Consider the following 19,203-nt stretch of genomic DNA (forward strand, 5'->3'; position numbering starts at 1 on the left):
ATTATATTTATGTTTACAATAATTCATAACCATTTGTCATTTAATATAATTAAAAAAATCACAACTGTGTTTTTTACTTCAGAAAAGTTTTTTTTATGATATTTGATCAAGACCCAAATTGGAGCATGTTAATAATTTTGTTCTTTCATCTTATTGTTTATCTATAAGTTTAGAATTCTGGTTAATTTTTTTCCTAGCTACTCTTATCTTTAAGAAATCACCTTTAACTTTTTTTTCACCATACTTTAAGTGAATAATATTATTTTACACATTAACTAATCATTAGATCATACACTCAATACCTCAAGTTGTTCCAAATTTATATGTATCCCAAAGTGTGCAAAGCTTCTCAACCTCAAGTAAACAAAAAGTTTATGTAATATATTTAGGCACTTAAGATAAGATTAGTTCAAATTTTCTTATTAAATTTTAATTATACAAAGGTAAAGGTAGTGAATTATATTTTTTATTTATATATTATAACACAAAATTAGTTGTAGTTTATGATTTAAATTTTAAATCAGATATTTATAATATAAAAATGATTGAAATAGTTTTTTTTACAGAAAAAATTTATTCATTTTGATATTTTACTTCTTCAACTCGTTAAAAGTAGTTATAGTGAATATTATCCTCTAATTAAAACAATAATGAATCTTAAAAAAAAATTAATAATCTTTAAAAAAAATTAACAATCATTTCATATATTCATTTTAATTATTTTTATACTATAAATATATGAATGATTTAAAATTTTGAACCAAAAATAAAATAAAATAATTATAATATTGCATGAAAAAATATATATATTTAACCTTAAATTTAATAGTGTTTGGCAAGAGAACAGAAGAATCACTATTGGAGTAAAGTAGGAAAGAAAAATAAGAAAGGTGGTAAGAATAAATCTTATTATCCAGTTATAAATTCAGGCAACCGAACTGTGAACTAAAATAATGACGGCAAAGCCACTAAACCCAAAACCAACCTAATTTCAAGCACCAAAATTTCCATATCCAACTTTCATCCCCAATTCCTCTTCAATTATCAATCCCCACTCCTAGGTAACTTTCTCTTCCCTTTATAGGGCTTCTTTTTTCAGCGATCATGCTCTACACCTTCAATGCTCTCACTTTTTCATTGCATTTTCCAAATATGTGTGCATTTCATCAAATTGAATTCTCACTTTTATATTTCCACCGCAAATTGAATCTCTTGGTTTTGATTAATTGATGCTTCTACAGGTTTTTAACGGGAGGAGGATGGGGATGTGAATTGTAATTGAAGAAGGGGGGAGGAGGGAGAACACCGTCGAGACCACAATGCGGTGGTTTCCGTTGAGTACAACTTCAAACTCGGAAAGAGAACGGGATAGAGAGAATAATACTACTCGTGCTTCGGTGTATCTCAATGTATATGATCTTACTCCCATAAACAATTATCTTTACATGCTTGGCCTTGGAATATTTCATTCGGGTATACAAGGTTTGTGACTGTTTTCCTTGTACTTCCTTTCCTGTTCTTTTTTCCTATCCTTGTATGGATCTTGTTTCTGTTCTTTTTCTTGTCTCCGCTTATTACAAAATTTAGCTGGGTTGAAGGTTACATACCACTTATGAATGAGAGAATCACTTCAATTCACAGTTTATTAGAGCAAAGAACTTGCCCCACTAAATGAGATTAAATGTCACCACCATTCGGCTCAGTTAGAAACCAAAGCTTGAGGAATATTGTTTAGCATGAGATCTCTTTTGACTGCTTCTTCCAACGTCTTTATTGGTCTCCCTTCTTCTTTCTTCATTTATATTGGACTAACAGTCAAGCAATATACTCTACTCACAATTAAGGAGAAGGGCTGTGTTAGGCCTTCTGCAACCAACGTATAACTTGCTGATGTTCCGAACATGAATTTACAGTTTATCACTGCTAACAATATTTTATTATTAAAAGAGAAATAAAGTGTAATTCAAAGCGAAGTTGTTGTATTATAAATGAAGTCGCTGTGTGCATTGTACCTGAAACGAGGCAGGTGTGTTAGAAAGTACATTATTAGCCAGCATTGCGTGTTATTTGGATCGCATGGTGATGTACCAAGCAGCCGTTAGTTTGGCACCTTAATTTTTTTACTAAATAAGTGATTTATTTTGCACTCATATTATCTCTTTATTCATCCATGTATTTTCAAATTTCTCTCTCCCCCTCACCTAGTTTTCCGTAATTAGTCTATTTTGGGATTGTTTGTGTACTTAAAGTCCCTCAGTGATGAATTTATGAACCATAGGGTAAATGGTGTAGTCAATATTTTTGACAAGCAAATACAAGCATTCCACTGAATATTGATGTGTGAGCCATTTTAGTCCAGGTCATCATACTAAAAGCGTAACACATTATGTATAGAGTAGTTGATGGATTAGCAAATGTGTAATTTAATAGTTTAAAGGAAGACAAGACTAGGTGACTTGTACCTTCTTTTTCTTTGATTTTCCGCTTATGTTTGATTACTGTAGTTGTTTAGAGGCTAGCTACTATTGTAATATCTAAAATGTGCTTTTTGGTACTGTGACCAAACTTGGTTACATGTTCTATTTTGAATTTAGTTAGTTGGCTGGATAGAACCTTCTCCCCTGAACAAATTGTTGACAAGGAGCTTGGATGTACATGAATATTTGTCTTGTTTTATTTATTTTTTTGTTTTTTAATACAATCTGGCAACAACTTTAAGCTTATTGTTTTCATGAACAGTGCATGATATTGAATATGGCTTTGGAGCACATGAATATCCAAGTAGTGGTGTGTTTGAAGTGGAGCCTAGAAGCTGCCCTGGCTTCATCTTCAGACGATCAGTGTTGTTGGGCAGGACTGATATGTCTAATTCAGATTTTCGATCTTTCATTGAGCGCCTGTCAGCGAAATATCATGGAGACACTTATCATCTTATTGCAAAAAACTGCAACCATTTTACAGATGAAGTTTGCCAGCATCTAACAGGAAGTCCTATCCCTGGATGGGTAAATCGTATGGCTCGTGTGGGTGAGAATCTTTATGCTCGCCTATTCTTATTGTAAATCACAATTTGATTTGCATGAATAATGCACATGTATATACCTCTTCTTTTTTGTTTTAAGAAAATATGGTCCTGGTTGCACCAATGTGAATTTCACATTACAACTGAAATAGGTTATATGGGGACAAGGGAAACTAGAATGTTTACATTGGGTTTCATTTTATGAATCTGGTGATTATGGAGACTACTTTTGTTCTCATCTAATCATGTGTGATTTAATCATGTAGGTTCTTTCTGCAATTGTCTTCTGCCAGAAAGCCTCCAGGTTGCCGCAGTTAGACATCACCCAGAACCGCTTGCATTTTCTGGTAAGATACTAGAATTGTAATGGTCCAAATTGATTCACGTTTTATGGGTTTGATTGAATAAACTTCTCTACTTGATTTATGGGTCCAAATACATTCAAATTGCTCCGACAAGATTTTTTTTTACTTGAACATATTTAATATTTTTTTTTGCCCCCTAATAAAAGAATAGGTGTTGCTCCCATGAGACATTTGTTTTTTAAAATAAATGTAGAAATTAAAAGAAATAAAAGAGAATAAATTTATGCTAATTTTATTACTTTGATAATATTGTCTCTGCTTGCTGCTGTTCTTTGGAAACAAAATTATCATCCCTCATCTCTACTTGCATATTTCCTTTTCACTGGAGACCAGTCTCTCAAAATATTTTAATAATATTGACAATTAAATTATACAATACTCTCAAAATATGGAAGTATGTAGAGGGCAATTATAATTTGTAGGAACTTAGGTATTTTGGATTTTTTTTTATCATTATATTATATATTTTGTAAAAAGCATTTTTTTATAAAAAATATTATTGATTAATCTCTTGTCCTCACAATTTTTATTTTTTTTAATCCACCACTGTATGTAAGCCTGGTATGGATTTTTATATAAAGTCCGTTTTAATACTTGTGTTAAAAAGGTTGAAGAAAGTATGGACTTCATCATGAACCGAGAAGTAAATGGGGCTTTATTTCTTCCCTTGCGAAAATATACATGGACACATATTTGACATTTTAAAACACTTTGATTAATTATTGAATAATTTGCTTTTGAATTCCTGCAATATCTCGAAGATATCCAGCAAAAAATTGTGGTGTTTTGTATAATATAAATTCTGTTGTTGCCTTGTTCGTTGGATCTTGTAGTATAATGGAGTCTGGCTCCTTGTTCCATAGCTTGATTTTAACTAAACCATGTGATGAAGGATCTAAATTTCCACCATTGCAGATGATGATGGATCAGGATCTGATGGTCATTCTGCATCCATTGAGAGTGAAGAGGATGAGCCCAATCACCATTTGCTAACTGCACCAAATGGTGATGTTGCCTTTCTAAAGGAAAAACCAGTTCGGCTGGCGCGGGAGCACCTATGATTTTAATTGGTTTACCTTTTGTTTTATATTCTTTCTTTGTTCTCTTGGCTTGTACCTATCTATGATCCTAGCTTTAGTGCATCGAGTTTCTCAAGTGCAATATTTAAGACTCAAAATGCATGCTTTGTAGAACAAAGACTATAATCTGTTGTATGTCCTGTACGTGTCAAAATAGACTGGTTAGGAGTACAGACAAAAATGTTTGGGTATACTGTTAAATCTGATTGAGCAATTCCTTTGCCAATCCATCTTTTTTGTAAGGCACAAAATGACTAATTCATGTAAATCTCTTGTTTGCTCCTTATATGAATGAAAATTTATCAGTTGTGATTTGGACCTGCATCAGTTGAAAGTGTCACGCAAAGGTGGATGCTCTATTTTGCTTTTATAATGACAACTGCTCTAAAGATAGATTCGTGGTAAGTATGTAGAGATGCGAGTTGCTCATTCGTAGCAAACACGTTGTTAAGTGCTTATATTAATTTTACGCTAGTCCTGATTTTTCCCATTCTTTCTTCTTCATACAGGCACTCCCTGAGTTCTTCCATCTTCTGCCTTACAGATCCCTCCATTATGGACATAACCCTCAATATATCAGTTTCTATTAAGCAATTCATTCATTCAAAATTATTACTACAATTTAGGTTTTACTGTGGATGATGAGTTGACGGAATTCAACGACTTTAGATTAGTTACTTGCTTTCATCTTCCTCCTAGGAAGCTAAAAATAGTCTGCTGATCGTGCCCTGGATTCTTAATATAATTTTCTTTCCTTTTTAAGAGCTATATTTTATATTCGGATACCATTATCTTTAGCCGATTGGTTTATATGGTAGTAATTTTTAAGTGACTTAACATAAATATTCCTAAATTGCATAATGTCCAAAACCGTTGACAAAGATGACTACTCCAAGTCAAGCAAATTAGCCACAGAGAAATTTAGTTAAAATAGTGGAAGAAGTACGACTTGGGTGGCAAGCCCCTAGCTGCAAGGCGCTGAATTGGTCAACAATTGAAGTTTGGACACTTGATGTGACTTTTGAAAAGTTTATTCTACCTGTTTGTTTCTTTACAAATTGCTTAAGTAGCCCCCATCTGAAGCTTGTTGAAGCCTGCAAGAAACCAATGCTTACTATTCTTTTTGCAGAGTTCTTCTAGGCGGCTGAGGTTTCTTTACTGTATCTATTTGTTTATCTTGGTCTTCATCCTCCCCACCAACAGGTACTTCATTATTGACTTGGAAAAATAAAACGCCTCATATAGTCTATTGCCTTGGTAAACTTGACCCTGCATCCTCTGCAGTCCCAAGTGATGGGTGGATTCATCATTCTCTTCCTCTTATGTGTTCTCAGCTTCCAAAGCTCTGTTCTTAAGGTGACTCATGCAAGGTTCCAAGCAACGAAGTGCGGAGATGCAGGTCCTGACATCCACTATCCATATAAGATAAAAGGTCAGCACCAACACACTGATTCCCTTCCTGGTTTTGAGCTTCTTTGCAAAGATAACCTCACCACCATCCACTTTCCATCTTATGGAGATTTAGAAGTGAAGTCTATTTCCTATGACACCAAAAATATTCACCTCCTTGACCCCAAAAAATGTGTCCATCATGTCTTTCTGAACCTCAATCTCTCCCTCACTCCGTTCCACTATTTTTATGTTCTGAAAAACTATACATACCTCAATTGCTCGACCGCCCTTCCACCTCCTTTCGTGGAGGTTCCATGTTTAAGTGCTGCTAGTTATCATGTATACACAGTTGACTCTGCACTACCTGTGCCGGGTTCATGTGAAGGAGTCAAAACCGTTGCCATTCCTTTTGCATATAGCCCTTATCTCTCGGACAGTATACTTGGTCTCAGATTAACATGGGACATGAGTGAAACTGAAGACAGCAAAACAATAAACCATACTAGAGGTTCCCACACATCGCGTAACTTAGGTAAATTAAACTATTTCTTTTTCTTCCTTGCTCCTTGTTGAAAATTTGGATTGAATAGTTTTGACATCACTGTTTCTTTAGATTACTCTTTAGTTTACAAATTTCTTTATTGTTGTGCTGTGCAGTTATTGGGTCCAGCATGTGTGTTTTTGTGATGGTAATGTTATTGCTTATAAGCACAAAGATTCGTGTGGCCGCGAGGAATAACCATCAGAAAGAAGAGCAGTTATTGCATAGTTAGACGGATTTCTAGCAGACAGCAGTAAAAGACTTTTTCAACACTATTCCTGTAGTTACATAATATTTTTTATATCACTTCTACCTTCTCTTTTTTTCTCTCTTCCTGTAATATGACGTTACTTGTACCTGTTACATTTCCCACTAAAATATATATATTTTCTTCTTATCTCACGTCAGGGGAAACCTAGCACACAATATACGATATTAAAAAATTGCTCGTTACATATATTACTACACAAGTAAATCATCGATTTGTTTCTTGAACGAGTGAGACATTGTGTATTTAATAATTTATTGCTCAATTATAAAAAAGTACAAAATGATCTTTGAATATTATTACTTATTGACAAAATCATCACTGATTTAAGATCAAAATTGGTTCTTGACCTTATATTTTAATGAAGAAATGATTCCACAAAACTTAGTAGCAGGAGATAATTATGTGAGTTTTTATAAATTAGGACTGAATCATTTTTTTTGGATCTTGATTAAATTGACAGTGGAAATTGACCATTTATCTGGTTACAATCAGTGAGGAAATGAAAGAAGGGAGATGATTACACTACACTCAATGAGAATGGTGAAAATAGAAGCCAATTTATACATACTTAGGGTAGGGGACACCTTTGTTAATCTGTAACAAATTGACGGGGGTAGGTAATGGCAATTGTGCTGTATTAATAAATGAAAAAAATAATAATTAACTGTTTTGATTTTGCAACACGGGATTTAGATTTTTCACAAGATTAATTAAGAAGTTGGATTTTTTACTCAAAACAGATCGGCAGATTCTTCCTGCACCCTCACAAGGTTGCGCAAAGACAAAACTGTACATTTTTTTTTGTATTCTGGATTATGAAATCCGGTAAATTTTCGGATTGACGCTTCCAGTAAATTTTCGGATTGGCGCATCCAGTAATCTTCCGGATTGATGCTTCCGGTAGTACATGAATAATAGTGTCAATTCAAAATAAAAAAATACAAAACATCCATAATTGAAAAAACCATTCCGGATTTGTCAATCCGTAATTCAAAATATGCATTCCGGATTCAGAAATCCATAATTAAAAAAAATCATTCTGGATCCACCAATCCGTAATAGAAATTAGGCTTCCGGATTCAGAAATCCGAAAATCAATAATTTATGCAAACTTTGCTTCTGGAACACCCCCTCATCCAGAATGCACCATGATTCACTTCCGGATTGATGAATCCGTAGCACACTCCCAAATCCCGAAATTGTGGGGTCAATTTCGGAATTTACAAAATTGTGGGGGTGCAGGAAGAAAAATGCAGGGGTGCAGGAAGAAACTGCCAAACAGATCCGGATAATAGATTTTTCGGCCCAATTTCTAGCCTAGTAACTTTAGGCAATTTCTTCCTGCACCTTTACAAATTTCTTCCTGCACCCTTCACTTTCTGAAAAGACTGTTTTACTCCCTGTTATTTCCAAAATATTTCCAGAACCACTTTTCTGAAACATGTTTTATGAATTTTGGATTTATAAATACAGAAATAAAAAAAATTTGTTCTGGCAAAGATATTCCGGAATGATTTTTTGTCTTCTGGATTTTTTATTCCAAAAAACAGATAAACAAAAATAGAGTAACTTCGTTATTTTTAAAGAATGTAGACGTGCAGAATGAAAAGTATAGAGGTGCAGGAAGGAACACCCTAACTTTATCAGCAACTCTTTTCTGAAGGCCCATTTAAGTTACCAAAGCTCGAAAAAAATACTTTATTAACTATAATTTAAAAGCTCAATGAAATTACCAATCACATATGTTTTGTGGGCACATTTATAATTTTATTATACATGTGTACATTAAATTATCTTTTATATTTTTTTATTTTCAATTTTTAACTCATTTCTTTTTAATAATAGTAAACTAAATTTATTGAATATATTAGCTTTAATTTTATACTATTAGTTAATATGATATCTGCTCACCGATTTTGTCTAGATTTGGAGTTTTTTTTTAAAAAAAAAATCATGTGGATTTAATTCTTCTTATTTTAACTGGACTTTTGTAATTACAATTATTATACTAATAGGAGTCCACGTTTAATTAGAAGTTTACTTGTAGGTTATATAAGAGCATGTATGGACACAAAAATCATTTCTTTATTTTTTTAGTTTTAAAAATTGTCTCTTCATTTCTTTTGATTTTATTGTTGTATTTTTATTCATGAAAAACTAATTCTAAAGAATTAATCCATGAAATCAAGATGAAACAAACAAGAGTTTTACACTAATAGTTTAGAACTTTAATTTTGTACTGTTATTTTTTAAATTTGGTTTTGCACTTTATGTTTTGTAATTTGCTTGCGATCTTAGAAATCAAATGAATCTTGATTTGGTAATTATATATGAATTAGATTAAATGATATTTTGATTTTTTTCATATAACTAATTTAATTGATTAATTAGATAATTAATTGTTTAAATTGAATGTATTATAAGATGAATTGTTTGTTTCTATTTTAATTGACTTTTTCATATTCTTAATTTTCGTTTTTACAATTTGTTTACGTATTTATTTTTTTATTCTACATTTTCCACTCTCTTAACCCCAATTTTAATTTGTACGAAAAATAATATTAAAGATTAAATACAACTAATAAACATTCTTTGAAAATTGACCTAAATTATATTTTATATTATATATTTTAAAGAAAACCTAAAATCTTTTATTTAAAAGTCAACATTAATATCAATCACCTAATTTAATTAAGTGCGATGATCCATTGATACTAAATGTTTATTTTGAAATTTTTAAGAATTACAATTGCAACAACAACAAATTTAAAATATAATATAAACAAAAAATCTTTTGTCATTGAAGTCAACGGAAACATTTTTTTTAAAGAATTATTAAATTTTATAACATCTCAATTTTTACTAATTTTTATATACAAAGTACTTAGAAAAATATATTTAAAATGTAAAGGGAATTAAAAATTAATCAAATATTCAGTTTTAGAACATTTTTAAAAAATTGTACTTTTTTTATCAGTAATAAAAAATAAATAAATGGGAACGGTCCAACCTTTATACATAAATAGCTAGCGCCTTATCAATTTACAACCAAAAAACACCTTCCAACTTAAATAAGGAACAACCAAAGCAACTCAAGAAAGCATTAAACAACCAGTCTCATACAATCCGCTGGATTCTAAAAAATTCTACTTGAAAATCTAAAAGAAGCTAAATGATTTTAATATTAGAAAATATTAACTTACTTATGTTAGTATTAGTACTCTATAATAATAGTTAGAATTCAAAATAATTTTTCAATTTTTTTGAAATATTATTTATGAAATGTAGTTTATATTAACCATCAAAATTATATCTCAATGTTTAAAAGCATATTTCTCAATCTGTCATAGATGTACATCAAGTTTTGGACCCTAAAATTTTCATATAAAAAAAACACAAAATGTACTCTTGGATTCTATAAACAAAATTATTTGTGTTGCCTTGGTCTTCAAAAAGTTTTGTTAATACAAATTCTTTTATAAAACATTCACAGATTAAATAAATAAATAAATAAAAATCAACTATTGAATTAATATATTTATTGTTTGTTAAATGCTATATCTGCCAACTAAACCAACTACCCAGTTAAATAAAGATTTGTTGGTTGGTAGTGGTATTGTGTTCATTTAATCCATTCAGATTGAAATTTCCTCCCATTTTTTCATCATAAGTCAAACAAATAAGTGTAAATAGCATCAATCATTAGTGTGCTACTCACTTAATTTCTTCTTTGTCATTTATGATTCATAACAAAAAGTTCCTTATCCATTACAGCTCATAACACATCATAATGAAATTTCACTACTTTTTTATACTATTTTATAACATTAAAATATACCTATTTTGTAACTCAATTATTTCAAAGAAAAGTTTCGTTGTAATCCTTTCAAAAGCCTTTCAATTTTTTTAGTATAAAATAATAGTTTTTTTTTTAATTTTTAAAATATATTTTCAGACAATATTCCTACTTATAATTACAAATAATTAAACATAATATCATCCATGTTGAAAAAAGTCATAGAAATTATTTTGTTTAAATATATGTTAATTAAATATTTTTTATCAATATATCACAGTTTTAAGATTTTGTCCTACATAATATTTTTTTTATAATAGTTAACCTTAATATAAATATTAATATTTTTAAAATAAAATGTTTAAAATAAAACCCTTTTAGCTCTCTTTCTTCCCTTTCTTGTTTGGTGGTGCACGCTACCAATCTCAATCCAACAAGTAGCAGTTAGCAGTTGCTGGTAGCCTTCACTAACAGAAAACTTCCCTTTTCTTAATCTCACAGAATCACACACTTGTTCTGTTTCTACCGTTATGGCTCTTTCTTCAATATCTTTTCTCTTCTTCTTCTCCTCCTTCATCTTCTCCGTCTCACACTCCATACCCTTCATTGTTATTCATGGTAATTCTTTTTTTTCTTTTCAGTTTTCCAATCTGTTTATATAACCAGTGTAGTCTTGTTGCTTATTGTCTTGATTGAACTTACTAGGGAGTTCAATTATCATTAATTTGTTGAGATTTTCATTTCATATTATGTCCTTGTTTGATGGGGTTGAGGAAAGTGTCTTCCTTTTGCTCAAGTGGGGATTCTAACGAATCAGTAGATATTTAAAAATAAATAAACTTTTTTCATTGTACACTTTTTTTCCTACCCTATTTGTAGTTAATCAACTGTCTTAGATTACGTTTGACCAAAAATATTGAAATAACCTGATTCAGTTCGGAAAGATGCAGCATTGTATTTTGGAATTTTTTTGAAGTCTGATTTACCTGGTTGTGCTTGGATTCTAGTGTTGGTATATCATGTTTTTTAGTTGAATTATAGAGTACACTGATTCTTGATTGCAGGAATTGGGGATCAGTGCTCTAACCGCGGATTGAAAAAATTCACTCAGGAATTGAGCAGTTTTTCTGGTGTTGAAGGATACTGCATGTATGTTCGTATAACTTTTTGTATTAATTTCTTATAATCTTCCCTGGTCTATTTTTATCCTCTGAAAGTAGACTGTAACGTAATGTTGATTTCACAACTAATAAAGTTTCCCTATTTCTTCAGCGAGATTGGCAATGGATCATGGGATTCATGGTTTGTGTCTTTGAAAGAGCAGGTAATAGGTCAGAAGGATTTGCCGTATTGGAGGTATTGTCAGTATTGAATATTTTCTAAATTATCATGTTTTCTGTGTCTGCAGGCTGAGATTGTTTGCGAAAAGGTGATAAAAGGATTTCTGCTATGTTGTGGTACTGATAACACTTCACATTTCTAGGCTTTTCAATTTAAACTTGCTACTCCACTTCCAACCATGTACAGGTGAAGCAAATGAAAGAATTGAAGGAAGGGTACAACATTGTTGGACTTTCCCAGGTAAAGCACGAGAGTTAGGATTTTATTCATTTTTCCTCTTGTTATGTTCATGGAAAGTGGATTCATAGTGGGATGAGACTTTAGTTTTTGTAGTAGAGTGCAAAAGAGTGCTGGTTATGTCTCTATCATATTAGAAAGCATTTGATCATTGTAACATCACAAAATTAAAAGGAAAGATATTTGATGGCGTCAACAAAGTGAGGAATTTATATTGAGAGAACCATGTTCGTTTCTAGTAAAAACTGAAGTTGAGTAGAGTTTCTTAAGCTTTATTAAATTTCTAAACCATCCAATGAAATTATATAAATTACCTTAGTCACCATTCAGCTTCATCAGTGATCTTCTTTTGAATGCCAAGATATTTGTATTCCTCTTTCTTTGCTGCATTACCACAAACCCTTGCAGTCAAAGCACATCCTTGACATAGTTGTGTCTGTGCTTTAAGGCTTGCTTTATGAAAAAAAAATGTCGTTTATTGTCAGCTGCAAAGGCTTGAACAAGGCAAGTCCCCTTGGCAAAATATATGGTGATTGGTGAAGATTATATTTTCACTTTATTCGTCGCGCTTATGTATATTTTTTAGCATGTTTTCAAGAAGTTGTGATAACGTTTTAAACACCTCACATTGTTTATGTACTTATTTTACTGAAAAGAGTGATCGATATACTATTGGGGCAGATCACCAATATCCAATCTTCATCTTCATTCTTTTTTATTCATTCTTGAATTTCTCATCTTACAGGGCAATTTAATTGGTCGAGGCGTTGTGGAATTTTGTGAAGGAGGACCTCCAGTAAGAATCCACAAGTTTAGATGTGCAATTCTTTTTTCAATTCTCGTAACTTACTGTTTTATCTGTGTTTCTGCATATTCCACTGTTAATTGTACTTATACATTTTCATAATCAGAAATACACTAGAGAATTATTCGGTTTCCTGGAAATATTAATTAGGAAGTGTAGTCCATAATTGAGAGGCAATAACTCAAATTATAGGATTTTACCAGTTCTCTGTTTTAAAGTGAGGGATTCAGTTCAAAGAAAATAAGTGACTGGTACAAGAAAATGCAGAGATTATTTCTGACAAATTCATGGTTTGTTATACATTTGCACATGCATTTTTCCATTTACAATTGAAGCTTTCTTTTAACCTATGTAGTTTTAGTTTCATCTTTCATTGTTTCTAATTATGAGGATAGAAATAAAAATGCTATTCTTTTACTTTCAAAATGTTATTCATCTTTCGTTGTTTCAAAATAAGAAATGGAAAAGCTATTCATGTTCTTTCAAAATGTATCAATTTAGTTCCTTCTTATTGTTCTTCTCTTCTTTCTTGCATCTTTGTAAGTATTCCTCTTTCTCCCTCTCTCAGTATTCTTCTTCTTCTCTGTATATTTAGTCTCTATAAAATCCCATCCTTGTCAACTTATTCATGGGATTTCTTCTTTCTTATTTTTGAAACAGGTGAAAAACTTCGTCTCTTTAGGAGGCCCTCATGCTGGCACCGCTTCAGTTCCCCTGTGTGGTGTGAGTATCATTGTGTTTTTTTCTTTCCTTAATTTTTTATATCATGAAAGAGTGAAACAATATAAATTTTAATCTTTTTGTAGAGTGTTATCAAATAAAATTTTAAAACTCTTGCATTTTGTTTTGTTTTATATCCACATATATGCACTCCTTCCTTTTACAGCGTACTTTAGGTTCACTATTTAGGTAATGCCCCATGTTATGGTTGTCTGCAACATATTACAACATTTAACTTGATGTCATGTCTCTGAAGATGATTGGTCATGGTGCTAATATCTGCAAAAGAACAAATTAGAAAAATTCAATATATATATTAAGCTTCTATTTTGCCTAGTTCTAATGATTTTTTATGGTGTTGTTTCAACAGTCAGGTATCTTTTGTATTCTTGCAGACCAACTCATCAAAGGAGAGGTTTACAGTAGCTATATTCAAGTATTATTCATTTCCATCTTTTATCTGATCTTTACTCTCTCTTCATTTTACAGTATTTTCCTTTTTTTGATATATTTTGTAGCATATTATGGTGCACTTTTACTCATTGTCTCATTATATTGGCATAGCATTAATTTTCTTGCACACTTTACTCTCTGACCTACTTCAATTTTTAAAATATTGCAGGAACACTTGGCTCCTAGTGGATATCTTAAATTACCGAATGTGAGTTAGACTCAGCTAAATAGTTTAGAAGATGACTTATTTATTTGTCTAACAGTGCAAATTGAGTAATAAAAGTCATCCTTGGTAGTTACTTTGCTTAGGTCCTTGTTTTTACTCACTATTAATTACACAATAATTCCTTTTTATGTATCTTAGTTATTCATTTGCTCTAAATTTTCTCAAAACCATGAAATGGTATAAATTTTGATTTCAGGCCATACCTGATTATTTGGAGAACTGTAGATTTCTTCCAGTGCTTAACAATGAAATACCAGATAAGAGAAATTCCACTTACAAGGAAAGATTTAGTAGCTTGCAGAATTTGGTACTCATCATGGTAAGTCCTTTAAAATCACTTTTGTTGATTTGATATTATGAGTAGAATATTTGATATTATCTTGTTATGTTATACACATTAACAGTTTGAGCACGACACTGTTTTAATACCAAAGGAAACTTCCTGGTTTGGATATTACCCAGATGGCTACTTCAACCCGATTTTACCACCACAATCAGTATGATCCTTAATCCAATTTCGATTTTTTATATCCTGTACTTTGGAAGTCATATTACATCAAATAAGCAAAAAATAACTAGGTGACACCTTTGTCAAACAAGCTTTGGTGCAAGGCTTCTTACTATAATAGACCTATTGATTTTGTTTTATTCTATTAATCTGTTTCACAGACACAACTCTACATTGAGGATTGGATAGGCTTAAGAACTCTAGATGAAGCTGGTAAGGTTCACTTCATTAGTGTTCCAGGAAAGCATCTTGGAATCTCCGAACCGGATATGAAAAAGTATGTAGTGCCATATTTGAAGGGTCAAACATCCCTAGAAGCTAGGTTCAGCATGAGAGGAGTTAATCAGAAAGTTATTCAAAGCAACATGATGGAGGTAGAAGAACCATCAACCACTCCATTACTTGATGGCTCATTATCATATTCCTGGCCTGCACCATTCAAGACTTTCATTGGTGAATTTATTGGCATTAACCAAGAGGAATCTACATAAAGGAAACAACCACATTACACTTCATTGTTAAACTAAGTCTATTCAATTGAACAAAAATGTGTGTGGATGGTGACTGATTAAAAAAGTTGCATCATATTAGCATAAGAGTATCATATGTTGACATTAGTTTAGGGCTGTTCCTTCCTCCACTCTTACATTCTTTGAAATATCCAAATTACCCTTCACAGTTTTGGATGATTCTAGAATAGGAGTGTTTCATAAGCAAAATATGTTTTTGGAATAAGAAATTCAGAAGGCAAAAATTATTCTAGAATATTCTTTTCTGAACACATTTTTTTAACTTTTAGAATGGTAAATTCAGAATTCATAAAATGTGTTTAGAAAATTTCGAAAAGAATAATCCGGAAGTCATTTTTAAGAAGGGTAAAACAGTTTTTTCAAAAAATGATGGGTGCAGGAAGAAACATCTTTAATTTAGTCATAGAAGCTGGACCCAAATAATTTTTGGTTTAATGAGGAGGTTATGATTAGATTAACTTGGATCCAACCACTAAATCTAAGACCCATTTTGGGGTGGGTGTTTTTCTTTTTACCCAAAGTATTTTTTTTGTTTCGTCTCCCATTCAATTTGGAACTGATATTACAGAATGTAAAAATATATATGTTTCAGAAAAAAAGATTTCAAAATAAATAGAAATCACCCAATAAATATGTTGAGTGCAGAAAGTTAGATTTACCATTTTTGTTATGGTCTTTAATTTCTTTAAAAAACTAACCAAAATCTCCTTTCGTTCATAATGCAGAGCTGATCCAAATTAAACTAGTTACTATGACATCCGTTATATAATTTAAAAAGTTTTAATCCTTTTTTAACAAATATAGGTAAATTAGTTTGCATTTTGTTAACTATCTAGGTGAACTAATATAGTGATGTAATTTAAGTAAATGAATCATTTTTTAAGTTTTATGCATGGCATTTAATAGCACGTTGAAAATGAATAAGTAATACAAATGCATATCCAGATTCAGCACTAAAACTTGCATAATCAAATTTTAAAATGTATATAGTTCTGATTTTAAAAAGTTCTATTAAACTTTTCCTGGGACAACTTTCGACAACTAACAAACTCTTTTGTAAACTAATTTTCATAGATGGATACTTTTGAAAGTTTAAAGCAAAAAAAAAAATTAAAGACTAAATCATACATGTAATTCAATACTCGTTTTGCTTTATTTGAACCAAATTCACATTAACATTTGTTAGTCATAATAAAAGGGTATTAAACCACTTAATAATGTGATTTTCAGTTTGAGATGGGATAATTTGATGTGATAACCCAATATTTTTGGAAGGGTTTCTACTTTCCTACTTACTCCAATTTTAATTCCACACATACTATATATTATTTGTTTGACATCTAATGAGTAAAATTATCACAGTGTATGTATGGTTCAATTTTTTTGTTTCATCTTCTACTACTAAGTATATACGTTTTTTGCATTTTTGTGTCATATATCAGGGTTTTGGGTAAAAGATTCATTCATTGGGACCAAATATATCATCACAAGCAATAATTTCAATGCTTATTGTGTGTTAAGTTAATATCTAAAATAAGTCTTCTCAATAAACATGTTTTCATAACCTCAATTGACAAAGGTACAATTGAAGAACTCTTTGTGTCTGCAAAAGTAAGCACACATATATATATGGTGATGCATGAAAGAGGTTATATATGTTAGGGAAATGAGTGAAAGTATAATAAGGATATCCAAACTTTGAAACCACTTTAACTCTTAACTCTCTTACCACCAATATAAAAAGCTCTTGGAAATTTATAGATATTCTCCTACCACACCAACAGCAATAAGTTGTAAGCAAAAGTTTTTGTAAAGCAAATAAGCAACTAATCTGTATCTATAATATGCATTAAGCAGAGCACGTTTTACTAAAAAAAAAAAAGCTTCCCCAATTGGTCACTAAATCTGGAGAGTAGGGGACACACTGCAAATAGACTACCTGTTTATGCATTATTTAAAGCAAGAGGGTGGCCCTCTCATGCTCTCAACAAGCCACCAACTATATATCTTTCCTATTATTTTGGGACCTCTCCATCCATCATAGTTGAATTTCAAGACAAATTTCATGAAGAACGCTAAGAATAAATATTAAAAGGGGTGTTAAGAGATTAAAATTCATTTCTTAATAGAGTTATTTAGATTCTATTACTAAGAAGTGAACTTTAAGCTTAACTCAATCTCACAAAGCAGCTTATAAGGTGAAGTTTGCACCCAGTTATATATTATGATAATGTTATAATCTTTAGTCGATGTAGGATCTCCAACACACTTCTCACGCCAAGAGTGATAGCTCATGCGCGGACAATATATTATGAGTGATCCGATAACGGTCCAATAGCAAATAGCATGATAAGTCCACAAAACACTCACTAAGATAGGGTTTAAATGACTCTGATACCATATTAAGAAGTGAACTTAAACCTCACTCAACCTCAAAACCGGCTTATAAAGTGAGGTTTGCACCTAGTTATATACTATGAAATTCTCTAATATCTAGTTGATGTGAAATCTCCAACATCTTTTTTAATGAAAATTCGTTGGATCTATTAAATTATATATTATCCGTATATATTTTCACGTATTTGTTAGTCTCAATCTAAAAAACTATAAAATCATATATAAAAAAATACAAGATAAATACATTTAATCATATATAAATGGATGTAAGTTAATATTATAAATTAATTTAATAAAATTAAATTAAACTTATTTCTTGAAAAAAGTAGTCGTAGACAGTATATGCTAATACTAATTACATTGGAACCTTTGATGATTTGAAGAATGAGGAAGCGAAATGATTGGGTTAATGCGAGGCAACGTTGATGCTACATCGAATAAAGAAATGATCTACCCCAGATCATGAAATTTATAAATAATCATTGCACCATCATGTGCTATAATACACACAATATTCTCTGCTGTTCCTCCATTTTTAAATGCAATTAGCTTTAACACCCGCAAGGATCAAATCATGCTTTAACCAAACACATCCCTTTCTTATTTTCGACTATACCCTCTGTGAAGGCTTTTTATGATTAAGCAGTGCACGTGCAAAGCAACATGAAGTGAATCATGGATTAACGATATAACCCTCCAATTAAATGAATCATTTAACCGTTAATCACATGATTACCAGCTCAGGCACTCACATGGCCACGTCTTTAAGATGCATTAAAATGTATTATGATAAACCAAGTTGCCTCTGCAAATGTTCCTCGAAGTGGTCTTGCACATGCACGTGTGGAGATCACACAATCTAAGACTTAAAACTCACAGTGCTTCTAGTTAAGAAAGTGCCACGAAGGTAGTTTTTTTTTTTTCCATAACAGCTCAATAGCGGGTGGCTTGATAAGATCAATAAACACTAATTAATATAGGTTCAAAATGGTTTTGATATTAAGAAGTAGGCTTTAAGCCTAACTCATCTCATAAAACCAGTTTATGAGATGAGATTTTGTACCCAATTATATATAATAAAATATATTAATTTCTAGTCAAGGTAGAATCTCTAACATTTATAATAATATTCATTATTGATAAGGTTTTTTTTATCTAGGAACATTATTTTATGAAAATACTTTTTAAACACATTTATACTAGGACATACTTTTTCTATTATTAGTTTAATACACATAGTTAATAGTATAAGATAAAATTGAAAGAATAGTTTTAAAGAAAAGTACACGTGGGATACACATTCTACACGTGCGCTTCGGTTTCCGTCGGCAGCAGTTGGACATGGAAATTGGTGAGAGAAGTAGGATCCATGTGGGTTTACTCACAACTCGAGGTTTGAAGGACATGCACAACATTGTTTTTGCAACCATGCAACACAGTTAACTTTCTTTTCATTTTTAATTCTCCATCATAAACCCTTTTCCTTTTACCCTATCATTAACATTTTTTTTATGCCCAGA

The 19,203-nt window shown here is 31.2% G+C and overlaps 3 protein-coding genes across 3 annotated transcripts; all 3 read left to right on the forward strand.

The window, feature by feature from the left end:
* The first annotated feature begins 922 nt into the window (after positions 1-922).
* LOC137810478 (deSI-like protein At4g17486) lies at positions 923-4,793 on the forward strand. The gene is made up of 5 exons (XM_068611748.1): positions 923-1,061; positions 1,242-1,482; positions 2,740-3,027; positions 3,289-3,369; positions 4,303-4,793. The coding sequence occupies exons 2-5, from the start codon at positions 1,320-1,322 to the stop codon at positions 4,446-4,448; spliced, it is 678 nt and encodes a 225-aa protein (XP_068467849.1). The 5' UTR covers positions 923-1,061; positions 1,242-1,319; the 3' UTR covers positions 4,449-4,793.
* Positions 4,794-4,838: 45 nt separating this feature from the next.
* On the forward strand, positions 4,839-6,801 carry LOC137809915 (RING-H2 finger protein ATL22-like). The gene is made up of 4 exons (XM_068610975.1): positions 4,839-4,867; positions 5,550-5,669; positions 5,801-6,390; positions 6,516-6,801. The coding sequence occupies exons 1-4, from the start codon at positions 4,839-4,841 to the stop codon at positions 6,629-6,631; spliced, it is 855 nt and encodes a 284-aa protein (XP_068467076.1). The 3' UTR covers positions 6,632-6,801.
* A 4,024-nt stretch (positions 6,802-10,825) lies between these two features.
* On the forward strand, positions 10,826-15,346 carry LOC137810477 (uncharacterized). Its single transcript, XM_068611747.1, has 12 exons — positions 10,826-11,084; positions 11,531-11,615; positions 11,739-11,790; positions 11,875-11,895; positions 11,994-12,047; positions 12,790-12,840; positions 13,510-13,572; positions 13,940-14,005; positions 14,192-14,230; positions 14,445-14,567; positions 14,653-14,745; positions 14,918-15,346. The coding sequence occupies exons 1-12, from the start codon at positions 10,997-10,999 to the stop codon at positions 15,245-15,247; spliced, it is 1,065 nt and encodes a 354-aa protein (XP_068467848.1). The 5' UTR covers positions 10,826-10,996; the 3' UTR covers positions 15,248-15,346.
* The last annotated feature ends 3,857 nt before the right edge of the window (positions 15,347-19,203 follow it).

The sequence above is a fragment of the Phaseolus vulgaris genome, chromosome 2 (genome assembly GCF_000499845.2).
Source record: "Phaseolus vulgaris cultivar G19833 chromosome 2, P. vulgaris v2.0, whole genome shotgun sequence".
Lineage (NCBI taxonomy): Eukaryota > Viridiplantae > Streptophyta > Magnoliopsida > Fabales > Fabaceae > Phaseolus > Phaseolus vulgaris.

Excerpts from the sequence above, each read along its gene's own strand:
- LOC137810478 (XM_068611748.1), top strand. The coding sequence starts at position 1,320 with ATGCGGTGGTTTCCGTTGAGTACAACTTCAAACTCGGAAAGAGAACGG. Across the intron at positions 1,483-2,739 it reads ATTTCATTCGGGTATACAAG|TGCATGATATTGAATATGGC; the intron begins GTTTGTGACTGT and ends TTTCATGAACAG. Across the intron at positions 3,370-4,302 it reads AGAACCGCTTGCATTTTCTG|ATGATGATGGATCAGGATCT; the intron begins GTAAGATACTAG and ends CCACCATTGCAG.
- LOC137809915 (XM_068610975.1), top strand. The coding sequence starts at position 4,839 with ATGACAACTGCTCTAAAGATAGATTCGTG. Across the intron at positions 5,670-5,800 it reads TTCATCCTCCCCACCAACAG|CTTCCAAAGCTCTGTTCTTA; the intron begins GTACTTCATTAT and ends ATGTGTTCTCAG. Across the intron at positions 6,391-6,515 it reads CCACACATCGCGTAACTTAG|TTATTGGGTCCAGCATGTGT; the intron begins GTAAATTAAACT and ends TGTGCTGTGCAG.
- LOC137810477 (XM_068611747.1), top strand. The coding sequence starts at position 10,997 with ATGGCTCTTTCTTCAATATCTTTTCTCTTCTTCTTCTCCTCCTTCATC. Across the intron at positions 12,841-13,509 it reads TTTGTGAAGGAGGACCTCCA|GTGAAAAACTTCGTCTCTTT; the intron begins GTAAGAATCCAC and ends TTTTTGAAACAG. Across the intron at positions 14,006-14,191 it reads TTTACAGTAGCTATATTCAA|GAACACTTGGCTCCTAGTGG; the intron begins GTATTATTCATT and ends AAAATATTGCAG.